This window comes from Pyrgilauda ruficollis, unplaced genomic scaffold (assembly GCF_017590135.1).
Source record: "Pyrgilauda ruficollis isolate IOZ18807 unplaced genomic scaffold, ASM1759013v1 scaffold161, whole genome shotgun sequence".
In the NCBI taxonomy this organism is placed as follows: domain Eukaryota; kingdom Metazoa; phylum Chordata; class Aves; order Passeriformes; family Passeridae; genus Pyrgilauda; species Pyrgilauda ruficollis.
The window spans coordinates 1,434,941-1,446,594 of NW_024514876.1; the positions used below are offsets into that span (position 1 = coordinate 1,434,941).

General features: G+C 62.2%; 2 protein-coding genes across 4 annotated transcripts; one reads left to right on the forward strand and one right to left on the reverse strand.

Moving 5' to 3' along the window:
* The first annotated feature begins 348 nt into the window (after positions 1-348).
* Positions 349-7,689, forward strand: PGAP3 (post-GPI attachment to proteins phospholipase 3). Of its 3 annotated transcripts, none has more exons than XM_041463094.1 (9): positions 349-557; positions 1,605-1,702; positions 1,781-1,933; positions 3,382-3,444; positions 3,555-3,610; positions 4,017-4,019; positions 4,423-4,562; positions 6,441-6,645; positions 7,484-7,689. In XM_041463094.1, the coding sequence occupies exons 1-9, from the start codon at positions 368-370 to the stop codon at positions 7,545-7,547; spliced, it is 972 nt and encodes a 323-aa protein (XP_041319028.1). In that variant the 5' UTR covers positions 349-367; the 3' UTR covers positions 7,548-7,689. The 3 variants fall into 3 exon arrangements, with proteins under 3 accessions (XP_041319028.1, XP_041319029.1, XP_041319030.1); XM_041463095.1 differs by lacking the exon at positions 4,017-4,019 and adding an exon at positions 4,163-4,166 and having other exon boundaries at positions 4,424-4,562; XM_041463096.1 differs by having other exon boundaries at positions 1,811-1,933.
* A 1,171-nt stretch (positions 7,690-8,860) lies between these two features.
* PNMT (phenylethanolamine N-methyltransferase) lies at positions 8,861-10,352 on the reverse strand. Its single transcript, XM_041463000.1, has 2 exons — positions 9,859-10,352; positions 8,861-9,724 (listed from the first exon to the last, which is right to left on the reverse strand). The coding sequence occupies exons 1-2, from the start codon at positions 10,010-10,012 to the stop codon at positions 9,513-9,515; spliced, it is 366 nt and encodes a 121-aa protein (XP_041318934.1). The 5' UTR covers positions 10,013-10,352; the 3' UTR covers positions 8,861-9,512.
* Between the last annotated feature and the right edge of the window lie 1,302 nt (positions 10,353-11,654).

An 11,654-nucleotide genomic window follows, 5' to 3' on the forward strand; every position in this document is an offset into this window, starting at 1 on the left:
GCTGCCAGGATCCCGCATGGCCGGGACCACTCAGCTCCTCAGGCCGCGCTGCCCCCGGGCCCTGAACTGGCCCCGAGCCCGCAGGACGCCGGAGGGTCCCCGCAGGACACCGGAGGGTCCCCGCAGTGCCCCGGGACCCCCGGGCCTCAGGGGGGATATATCCCATGAGCCTCTGCAGAGCGCAACTGAGGGGGATATATCCCATGAGCCCCTGCAGAGCGTCCGCAGGGGGATATATCCCATGATCCTCCTGCTCGGGGGACTATATCCCATCACCTCCCGCGGGTGGCGGGGGCGGTATATCCCATAGTGCCCCACGCCACCCCCCATTTCCGGGGTGGGCCGGAAGCGGCCGGGCCGGGCGGCGATGGCGGCGCGGGCCGCGCTGCTGCTGCTTCTCATGGCGGCGGCGGCGGCGCCGGGCCCGGCCCAGGGCTCGCAGGGGGACCGGGAACCGCTGTACCGGGAGTGCCTGAGCCGCTGCGAGCGGCAGAACTGCTCGGGGGCGGCACTGCGGCACTTCCGCGCCCGGCAGCCGCTCTACATGGGCCTGACAGGTACCGCCCCCCCGCTCCTATTGGGTGGCGGACACTGAGGCCACGCCCCCTCAGGGCAGCCCTCGCCTTCGCGGGACCACGCCCCCTTTGGAGCCACGCCCCCTGGCGGAGGGACTGGGGCTGAACTGGGAGGGACTGGGAGGGACTGGGGGGCTCTGGGCTGGACTGGGAGGTGCTCGGTGGTGCTGGGGGACACTGGGGCTGCGTTCAGGGTCACTTGGCCTCTACTGGTTGTCACTGGCTCCTGCTGGTGGCTACTGGGATGGTTCTGGTCTATACTGGGAGGTGCTGGACTATGAAATGGGGTCACTGGGCCATGCTGGGGAGTCACTGGTCCATGCTGCTGGTCACCATGGCGACGGCTGGGTGTCCCCCCAGATTGTCCAGTGAGGCTGGGGTGAACAAGGGGTGAACCCCACCCTCTCCCCTCACCCTGCTCTGGTCCGGGGCGCTCTGGTGTTGCATACTGGGAGGGAGTGGTGCAGACTGGGATGCACTGGGCCATACTGGGAGTCACTGTGCTGTACTGGGAGGCTGCTGTGCCATACTGGGATGCGCTGGGCTGTACTGGGAGCAGCTGGGCCGTACTGGGAATCATTGGGCCACAATGGGAGGCACTGGTCCATACTGGGAGGCAGTGGGCCACACTGGGATGCACTGGGCCGTACTGGGAACACTGGGCCATACTGGGAGTCACTGTGCTGTACTGTGAGGCTGCTGTGCCATTCTGGGAGTCCCTGGGCCATACTGGGGAGTCCCTGGGCCATACTGGGAGTCACTGTGCTGTACTGGGAGGCTGCTGTGCCATACTAGGATGCGCTGGGCCGTACTGGGATGCGCTGGGCCGTACTGGGAATCATTGGGCCACAATGGGAGGCACTGGTCCATACTGGGAGGCAGTGGGCCACACTGGGATGCACTGGGCCATACTGGGAGCCCCACTGGGAGGCTGCTGTGCCACACTGGGGGTCCCTGTCCCCCACTGGGAGGCTGCTGTGCCACACTGGGGGTCCCTGTCCCCCACTGGGAGGCTGCTGCTCCCCGCAGGCTGGACGTGCCGTGACGAGTGCCAGTACGAGTGCATGTGGCAGACGGTGCGGCGGTACCAGCAGCGCGGCCACCGCGTGCCGCAGTTCCACGGCAAGGTCAGCTCCGCTCCGGGGGGGCGATGGGCGCCGCCCCGGGGTCCCCCCCGAGCTGCTGACCCCTCCGGCTCCTCGCAGTGGCCCTTCTCGCGGTTCCTGTTTTTCCAGGAGCCCGCCTCTGCCTTCGCCTCCTTCCTGAACGGGCTGGCCAGCCTGGTGATGCTGCAGCGGTACCGCGCCGCCGTGCCCCGCGCCGCGCCCACCTACCCCACGTGCGTCGCCTTCGCCTGGGTGAGCGCTCTGCCCGTCCTCTCCCTCTCTTTTCCCATCCTTTTCTCTTTGTTGCCCTCACTTTTTTTTTCCCTCCCTTTTTTTTTCCCTCCCTTTTTTCCCCCCTCCCTTTTTTTCCCTCCCTTTTTTTTTCCCTCCCTTTTTTCCCCCCTCCCTTTTTTTCCCTCCCTTTTTTTTTCCCTCCCTTTTTTCCCCCCTCCCTTTTTTTCCCTCCCTTTTTTTTTCCCTCCCTTTTTTCCCCCCTCCCTTTTTTTCCCTCCCTTTTTTTTTCCCTCCCTTTTTTCCCCCCTCCCTTTTTTTCCCTCCCTTTTTTTTTCCCTCCCTTTTTTCCCCCCTCCCTTTTTTTCCCTCCCTTTTTTTTTCCCTCCCTTTTTTCCCCCCTCCCTTTTTTTCCCTCCCTTTTTTTTTCCCTCCCTTTTTTCCCCCCTCCCTTTTTTTCCCTCCCTTTTTTTTTCCCTCCCTTTTTTCCCCCCTCCCTTTTTTTCCCTCCCTTTTTTTTTCCCTCCCTTTTTTCCCCCCTCCCTTTTTTTCCCTCCCTTTTTTTTTCCCTCCCTTTTTTCCCCCCTCCCTTTTTTTCCCTCCCTTTTTTTTTCCCTCCCTTTTTTCCCCCCTCCCTTTTTTTCCCTCCCTTTTTTTTTCCCTCCCTTTTTTCCCCCCTCCCTTTTTTTCCCTCCCTTTTTTTTTCCCTCCCTTTTTTCCCCCCTCCCTTTTTTTCCCTCCCTTTTTTTTTCCCTCCCTTTTTTCCCCCCTCCCTTTTTTTCCCTCCCTTTTTTTTCCCTCCCTTTTTTTCCCCATCATCATCTTTCCCCATCACCTATTTTTCCCCATCATCTTCTTTCCCCATCATCTTCTTTCCCCATCATCTTCTTTCCCCATCTATTTTTCCCCATCTATTTTTCCCCATCATCTTTCCCCATCTTTTTCCCCATCTTAGTTTCCTCTCTTTTTCCTCTCTTTTTCTTCTCTTTTTCCTCTCTTTTTCCTCTCTTTTTCCATCCTTTCCCTCCTTTTTCCCATCCTTTTTCCCTCTCCTTTCCTTCTCTTTTCTGTCCCTTTCCCCCTCTTTCTCTTCCTTTTCCCTTCCCCTTTATCTCCTCCCTCTCCCCTCCTTCCCTTTTCCTCCTTCCCCTTTCCTTTTCCACTCTCTTTCCCTTGCCTTTTTCTCCTTTTCCCTTCCCTTTTTCCCTTTCCCTTTTTTTCTTCCTTCCCTTTTCCTCCTTCCCTTTTTCCCTTTTCCTCCTTCCCCTTCCCTCTCCCCCCTCCCTCCCCCAGATCTCCCCCATTCCCACTCGATCCCACCCAGCTCCATCTCTCCCACCCAGCTCCATCTCTCCCACCCCTCCATCCCATTCCCAGCTCCCTCATCCCCCAAATGCTGGGGTCCCGACCCTGGGGGGACCCTGACCCACATCCCCCCACCCCATGAACCCCAAATTTCCCCTTCCCAGGTCTCCTTAAACGCCTGGTTCTGGTCCACCGTGTTCCACACCAGGGACACGGCGCTGACAGAGGTGAGTGCCACCCCCAGAGTGTCCCCAAACCCCCGGGGGGTCCTGCTCCAGAGCCCCCCTCCCCAAACTGCCCCCCTGGCAGCACGGCTGAGCCGTCCCCAATCCCACAGAAACTGGATTATTTCTGTGCTTCAGCCGTCGTCCTGCACTCCGTGTACCTGTGCTGGCAAACTGGGGGTGAACTGGGGCAAACTGGGAGGCACTGGGGATGGACTGGGGGACACTGGGGGCAAACTGGGGGGCACTGGGTGGGACTGGGGATGGACTGGGGGGCACTGGGGCAAACTGGGGTGAACTGGGGGGCACTGGGGGCAAACTGGGAGGCACTGGGGCAAACTGGGAGGCACTGGGGATGGACTGAGAGGCACTGGGGTGTGCTGGGGACGGACTGGGAGACACTGGGGGCGAACTGGGGAGTGCTGGGGATGGATGGGAGGGCACTGGGGATGAACTGGGGAGCACTGGGTTTGGACTGGGAGGCACTGGGGACAGGTGGGGGGCACTGAGGCAAACTGGGAGTCACTGGGAGCAGACTAGGAGGCACTGGGGCTGGCTACAGCTAGACTGGGGAGTGTACTGGGAGGCACTGGGCTGTACTGGGAGGCACTGGGTCATGCTGGGAAGGGTCACTGGACCTTGCTGGCAGCCACTGGGCCGTGCTGGTTCTGTACTGGGTGCTACTGGTCTGTACTGGGGCTGTGTCAGGGGTCACTCAGACTGTCCTGGTGACTCTGAGCCATGCTGGTGGATACTGGGCTATTCATGGTCCATACTGGGAGGTGCTGGGCTGTACTGGGGGCCACTGGGCTGTACTGGGGAAGGTGCTGGCCTCTTTTGGGCCAGTTTGGGCATCACTGGAGCACCTGGGAGGAGCCTGGACCGTACTGGGAGGACCCTGGGCCATACTGGGAGGACTCTGGACCGTACTGGGAGGACCCTGGGCCATACTGGGAGGACCCTGACCATCCCCCTTCCCCACAGGACGCTGGGGCTGCAGCGCCCAGCCTTAATCAGCATCTTCAGAGCCTTCCTCCTGCTCTTCCTCGCCGGCCACATCTCCTACCTGAGCCTCGTGCGCTTTGACTATGGCTACAACCTGGTGGCCAACGCTGCTGCTGGTCAGCTGGGGGCACTGGGAGGGACTGGGGGGCACTGGGAGGGACTGGGATGGACTGGGGGGCACTGGGAGGCATTGGGATGGACTGGGGGGCACTGGGAGGCATTGGGATGGACTGGGAGTGATTGGGAGGCACTGGGATGGACTGGGAGGTATTGGGACCAGCTGCAGCCAGAGCAGGGAGTGCTGGGCTGGGCTGGGAGCCACTGGGCTGGACTGGGGCTGTGTCAGGGTCAGTCTGTGCCCTCCCCATCCCTGAGCCCCCCCGTCTCTGAGCCCCCATTTTCCCAGGGGTGCTGAGCAGGGCTGGGGTGTCCCCACGTCCCTGAGCTCCCCGTTTTCATGGAGTTGTGCCCAGGGGTTGGCACTGCCCTGTCCCTGAGCCCTCTGTTTTCCCAGGAATGTTGAGCACAGTTTGAGCACCCCACAGTCCCTGATTCCCCCTGTTTTCCCAGGAATTCTGACAGGCTTTGGGCACCCCACAGTCCCTGTGTTCCTCTGTTTCCCCAGGAATTCTGACAGGCTTTGGGCACCCCACAGTCCCTGTGCTCCTCTGTTTCCCCAGGAATTCTGACCGAGTTTGGGCACCCCCCTCTCGCTGATCCCCCCGCTGCTTCCCCAGGAATTCACACAGAATTTGGGCACCCTCCTGTCCCTGATCCTCACCCTGTTTCCCCAGGAATTCTGACCGAGTTTGGGCACCCCCCTCTCCCTGATCCCCCCGCTGTTTCCCCAGGAATTCTGACAGGCTGTGGGCACCCCTCTCTCCCTGATCCCCTCGCTGTTTCCCCAGGAATTCTGACAGGCTGTGGGCACCCCTCTCTCCCTGATCCCCTCGCTGTTTCCCCAGGAATTCTGACAGGCTGTGGGCACCCCTCTCTCCCTGATCCCCTCGCTGTTTCCCCAGGAATTCTGACAGGCTGTGGGCACCCCTCTCTCCCTGATCCCCTCGCTGTTTCCCCAGGAATTCTGACAGGCTGTGGGCACCCCTCTCTCCCTGATCCCCTCGCTGTTTCCCCAGGAATTCTGACAGGCTGTGGGCACCCCTCTCTCCCTGATCCCCTCGCTGTTTCCCCAGGAATTCTGACAGGCTGTGGGCACCCCTCTCTCCCTGATCCCCTCGCTGTTTCCCCAGGAATTCTGACAGGCTGTGGGCACCCCTCTCTCCCTGATCCCCTCGCTGTTTCCCCAGGAATTCTGACAGGCTGTGGGCACCCCTCTCTCCCTGATCCCCTCGCTGTTTCCCCAGGAATTCTGACAGGCTGTGGGCACCCCTCTCTCCCTGATCCCCTCGCTGTTTCCCCAGGAATTCTGACAGGCTGTGGGCACCCCTCTCTCCCTGATCCCCTCGCTGTTTCCCCAGGAATTCTGACAGGCTGTGGGCACCCCTCTCTCCCTGATCCCCTCGCTGTTTCCCCAGGAATTCTGACAGGCTGTGGGCACCCCTCTCTCCCTGATCCCCTCGCTGTTTCCCCAGGAATTCTGACAGGCTGTGGGCACCCCTCTCTCCCTGATCCCCTCGCTGTTTCCCCAGGAATTCTGACAGGCTGTGGGCACCCCTCTCTCCCTGATCCCCTCGCTGTTTCCCCAGGAATTCTGACAGGCTGTGGGCACCCCTCTCTCCCTGATCCCCTCGCTGTTTCCCCAGGAATTCTGACAGGCTGTGGGCACCCCTCTCTCCCTGATCCCCTCGCTGTTTCCCCAGGAATTCTGACAGGCTGTGGGCACCCCTCTCTCCCTGATCCCCTCGCTGTTTCCCCAGGAATTCTGACAGGCTGTGGGCACCCCCCTCTCCCTGATCCCCCCGCTGTTTCCCCAGGAGCTCTGCCCGGGCTCTGGCCGCCCCCTGAGCCCGCGGTGCGGCTGTTTCTGTCCGCAGGCATGCTGACGGTGGCGTGGTGGCTGCGCTGGTGCCTGCGGCAGGGCCGGCGGCTGCCGCACGTGTGGAAATGCGCGGCCGCGGTGCTGCTGCTGCAGGCGCTGGCGCTGCTCGAGCTCCTCGACTTCCCCCCCCTGCTCTGGGTGCTGGACGCCCACGCGCTCTGGCACATCGGGACCATCCCCCTCAACGTGCTCTTCTACAGGTCAGTGACCCCCTCCCAGGGCAGTGAAAATAGGGGTGAGGGGCTCCCCGTGCTCCCCCGGGAGGTTCAGGGGTGCGGCGCTTCCCCCCGCCGGGGTTTGGGGGGCTCTGCTGTGGCCTGGGGGGTGTTGGGGACTCTGCTGGGGGACCCTTCTTGGAATTGGGGTGCTCAGGGTTCTCAGTGTCCCTCTTGGAATTGGGGGGCTCAGGAGCCCTCTTGGAACTGGAGGGCTCAGTGTTCCCCCCCTTGGAATTGGGGGGCTCAGGGCTGTGGGGTTTTCAGTGTCTCCCTCTTGAAATTGGGGGGCTCAGGGCTATGGGGTTCTCAGCCTCCCCCTCTTGGAATTGGGGAGCTCAGGGCCCACCATGGTCTGTGAGATTCTCAGTGTTCCCCCCCTTGGAATTGGGGGCTCAGGGCTGTGGGGTGCTTGGGATCTCCCTCTTGGAACTGGGGTGCTCAGGAACCCTCTTGAAATCGGGGGGCTCAGGGCTGTGGGGCTCTCAGTGTCCCTGCCTTGGAATTGGGGGGCTCAGGGCCCCCACATTTTTCCGTGGGGTGCTGGGAGTCCCAGCCTTGAAACTGAGCTGTTGGGGACCCCACTGTAGGTGCTGTGAGCCCCTCTGTTGAAATCGGGGTGCTCAGCACCCCCTCAGTTTCCCGTGGGATGTTCTTGGTCCCTCTCTTGCCTGTGGCATGCACAGACCCCCCCCTCCCCCCTTGAAATCGGGGTGCTGGAGGGACCCCGGCGTTGCTGTGCTCAGTGTTGGGGTCCAAGGCTCCCCTAAACCCCCTCCCCTTCCCACCAAGCCTCCCCCTCAGCCCCCCCTTGTCCCCCCAGTTTCCTGATGGACGACAGCCTCTACCTCCTGAAGGCCAACTCCGACCTCTTCAAAGTGGACTAGAGCTGCTGGGGGGGGTGGGCAGACCCCCCCCGTGCCCCCCCAGGGCCCTGCCCTGCCCTGTGCCAAGAGACCTCCCAGCCCCCCCCGGCCACAGCCTCCTGCCCCCCCCGGTTGCCTTCTGAGGTTTGTTTTGTGCCCCAAATCCCCCCATCCATCCTCCCCTTGCCCTGCACCCCATTTCCCACGCTGCTCTCACCCCATTCCCCTTCCTTGTACCCCATTTCCCCCCACCCAGGGGTCCCTGACGCCCCCAGATATCCGTGCACCCCCTCCCCACAACCTCAGCCTGTATTGTCACCATCCTGTGCCTGTATTGTCACCATCCGTGTGGGGAGGGGGTTGGCCTGGAAAATGCAGGGGTGTGGGGGTGGGATGGATCCAGGATGCAAGGGGATGTGGGGATGGGGTCGGTCCAGTGTCCACGGGGGTGTGGGGATGGGGTCAGTCCAGACAGGCATGTGGGGATGGGATCAGTCCAGACAGGGATGTGGGGATGGGGTCAACCCAGTGTCCACAGGGATGTGGGGCGATCAATCCAGTATCAATGGGGATGTGGGGATGGGATCAATCCAGCCAGGGATGTGGGGATGGGGTCAACCCAGTATCCACAGGGATGTGGGGGTGTCAATTCAGTATCGATGGGGATGTAGGGATGGGGTCAATCCAGATCAGACAGGGATGTGGGGATGGGATCAATCCAGTATCCACAGGGATGTGGGGATGGGGTCAATCCAGATCAGACAGGGATGTTGGGGGATCAATCTTGTATCCATGGGGATGGGGTCAATCCAGTATCCACGGGGATAAGGGGATGGGATCAGCCTGGCACCCAGGGGAATATGGGGATGGGATCGATTTGGCACACACGGGGATATGAGGATGGGATCAACCCAGCAGACAAAGGGAGGTGAGGATGGAATTCTGCAGGGATGTGGGGTGGGATTGTGCAGGGAAGTAGGGATTGGGTGGGCATTGACCTGGGACACACAGGGATACAGGGATGGGATCAATCCAGCACACACAGGGATGTGAGGATGGGATCAATCCAGCACACACAGGGATGTGAGGATGGGGTCAATCCAGCACACACAGGGATACAGGGATGGGATCAGTCCAGCACACACAGGGATGAGGGGATGGGATCAATCCAGCACACACAGGGATACAGGGATGAGGGGATGGGATCAATCCAGCACACACATGGATACAGGGATGGGATCAATCCAGCACACACAGGGATGAGGGGATGGGATCAATCCAGCACACACACAGATACAGGGATAATGGGTGGGCATCGACCCGGGACACACATGGATACAGGGATGGGATCAATCCAGCACACACAGGGATGAGGGGATGGGATCAATCCAGCACACACAGGGATGTGGGGACAGGATCCTGCAGGGTTGTGGGGTGGGATGCCCATTCCAGAACCCACAGGGGCCCAGGAGCAGGATTGCACCAGGGCAAACCCAGCACACACAGGGACAAAGGGACAGGATCTCCTGGGGATCAGCCCAGCAGCTGCAGGGATGTGGGGATGGGATCCAGGAGGAATTGACCCAAGAGCCACAGAGAGCTGGGAGCAGGATCAACTGGGCACCCACAGGGACAGGCTCCTGTGGGAATCAACCCTTCATCCCCTGGCACAGAGACAGGATTCCATGGATATCTGAGGCTGGGATCCTGCAGGGAGCCCATGGGATTTGGGAACTGTGTCTGTGAGGATATGGGCCGTGATGCCATGGGATTTTGGTGACGTGGTCCTGTAGGGATCCCCTCAGCATCTGTTGGAAAACGTGGCTGTGATCCCACGGGACTCAGGGACGTTGCTCTACAGGGATCTGCGAGGACCTGGATCTGTGATCCCGTGGATTTTGGGGACACAATCCAGCAGGGACCACCCCACCCCTGCACCCCCCTCCTCCTGGGCTCCCGCGGTCCCCCCGCGCCCCCCCGGCCCCCCTACCCGCGTCCCTCGATCTTGCAGACGTGCTGGATGAAGGGGCTCCAGTCGAAGGCGCCGGGCTCGCCCCGCGCCCACCGGCCCAGCTCCTCCCGGTTCACCGCCAGGTAATCGGTGGCCACGATCTCCTCGAAGTGGTCGCAGGCGCTCAGCAGTTGGTAGATGGTGGGGCCCGAGCCCACATCGATCAACATCCGCCCTCGGATCTCACCTGGGAGGGGACAGGACATGGGGGGATCCCCACAACAATGCGGGAAAACCAGGCAGGAGCAAAGGAGCTGCCCCCGGCTGCTCCGTGCCTCAGTTTCCCCACCCCACTGAGGGTCCCTGCCGCCTTCCTCTCACCGCTGGCGAAGGTCTCGGCCAGGCATCGCAGCTTCCAGGGCACCACGAACTCCTCGGAGGAGAAGTCGGCGCGGGGGGGGAGGTAATTGTTGCGCAGGTACGCGCGGGGGTCGAAGTGCTCGTAGCCCTCTCGGAGCGCGGCCGGGCTGCTCATGGCGAGGGGCTGCGGCTCCGGCCCCGCCGCCGCCGCTTTTTATCCCTGCCCGGCCCGGGGGGGCCGCGGGGAGCCGCGACGGCCCCGTCCATCCCCCCCGCATCCCTCCATCCATCATCCATCCCGCCTAACCCGGTTAGCGCCAGCGCCCCGGGGCCGCGGCCGGATCCATCCCGGAGCTGATAACGGCTCCGCCGCCCTTCCCGGGCTCCGGGGGTCCGGGAATCCTGTCCCCGCGCCTGGGAGGTGGTGTCCCCCCACCCCGAGGTGTGGCTGTGTGCCCTCTGTGCTGCCCCAGCTCATGAGTGTGGCATGGGATGAGGATGGAGGAGGATTGGGAGAGGGATGAAGATGGAGGGGAACTGGGAGAATGGAGAGGGTGGGAGAGTGGTGAGGATAGAAGGGAATTGGGAAAGGGATGAAGACGGAGGGGGATTGGGAGAGGGATGAGGATGGAGATGGTGGGAGAGGGGTGAGGATGGAGGGGGATTGGGAGAGGGGCAAAAATTGGATGGGGACAGAAAGGCATTGGAATTATGTGGGGTTTGGGATGGGGATGGGAAGGGACAGGAATGGTGTGGAACGGGGCTGGGAAAGGATTGGGATGGGATGGGAATGGAAATGTGGAGGGATTTGGGTGGGATGGGATGGGGATGAGAATGGGAAGGGATTAGAACGAGATGGGGTTTGGGATGGGGATGGAATGGATTGGAATGATGTGGGGTTTGGGATGGGGATGGAAGGGATGGGAATGGGCCCATCTGAGCTCTCCATCACCCCTGAGTGTGCTGGACCTCAGCCCAGCTCTGGCAGGAGCCAGTGCGAGCTCCCAGTGCTCCCAGTGCTCCCAGCACCCGGGATAATGAGCAGGGTGGGACCCACATTTGGGGTTGGGGGCGTTGTAAAACCCCAAATCCTGTCTGTGCCCGAGCTGTAGGGGGGATGTGCAGGGACAGGCGGCTCCTGGGAGGAAGGACCGGGACGGGGCCGGGTCGGGGAGGGGACAGCGCCTGGCGGGGACCCAGGGACAGCGGGATCCGCAGCGGGAACAGCTAATCTGGGCACTGCAGAACCTGGCACCGGGTGGGCGATGCGGGGGGAGGGTTATATAAGCACAAAGCCCCCCCGACCCAGACCCCCCCGGTCCCACAAGACACCGCGTCCCTCCACTGCCGTGCCTCAGTTTCCCCGTGTGCCCCCATCCCACACACTGTCCCTCTCCCCCTAAATCTTGCCGCCCACCCTGGTAACCCCCCCAAAAAGACGCTGCCGTGCCAAGGTAGGCGTTTTATTGCCGTACAAAGACCACCCTGGTTTGTACAACCCCACCGCAGCCCCCCACCCGCCTCCGGCCCCCCTCAGGGTTTCAGCGTTCCTCATCCTCTCCTTCCCTTCTTTTCGCCAGGGAAACTGAGTCACGCCGGGGCTGCCGGGAGCCCCCCGAAGGGCGGGAGCCCCCCGACCCGCGGGGTCCTCATCCCCACCGGCCTCCACGACGCCCGCAGCGGGGTGGGGTCCCAAGTGGATGGGAGCTCACCCCCACCTGCCCCCGCCTTCCTGCGCTGCCTCTTCGGGGCGGCTGAGCGGACCCAGGCCCTGTGGGTCCCCTCAGCCCCCCCAACATCACCCCCCAGCCCCCCCA

Bases quoted from the DNA above. Each gene is read 5' to 3' on its own strand.
- PGAP3 (XM_041463094.1), top strand. From the start codon at position 368: ATGGCGGCGCGGGCCGCGCTGCTGCTGCTTCTCATGGCGGCGGCGGCG. The intron at 558-1,604 runs GTACCGCCCCCC...TGCTCCCCGCAG, and splicing joins GCTCTACATGGGCCTGACAG to GCTGGACGTGCCGTGACGAG. The intron at 3,445-3,554 runs GTGAGTGCCACC...CCAATCCCACAG, and splicing joins GGGACACGGCGCTGACAGAG to AAACTGGATTATTTCTGTGC.
- PNMT (XM_041463000.1), bottom strand. From the start codon at position 10,012: ATGAGCAGCCCGGCCGCGCTCCGAGAGGGCTACGAGCACTTCGACCCC. The intron at 9,725-9,858 runs GTGAGAGGAAGG...GTCCCCTCCCAG, and splicing joins GGCCGAGACCTTCGCCAGCG to GTGAGATCCGAGGGCGGATG.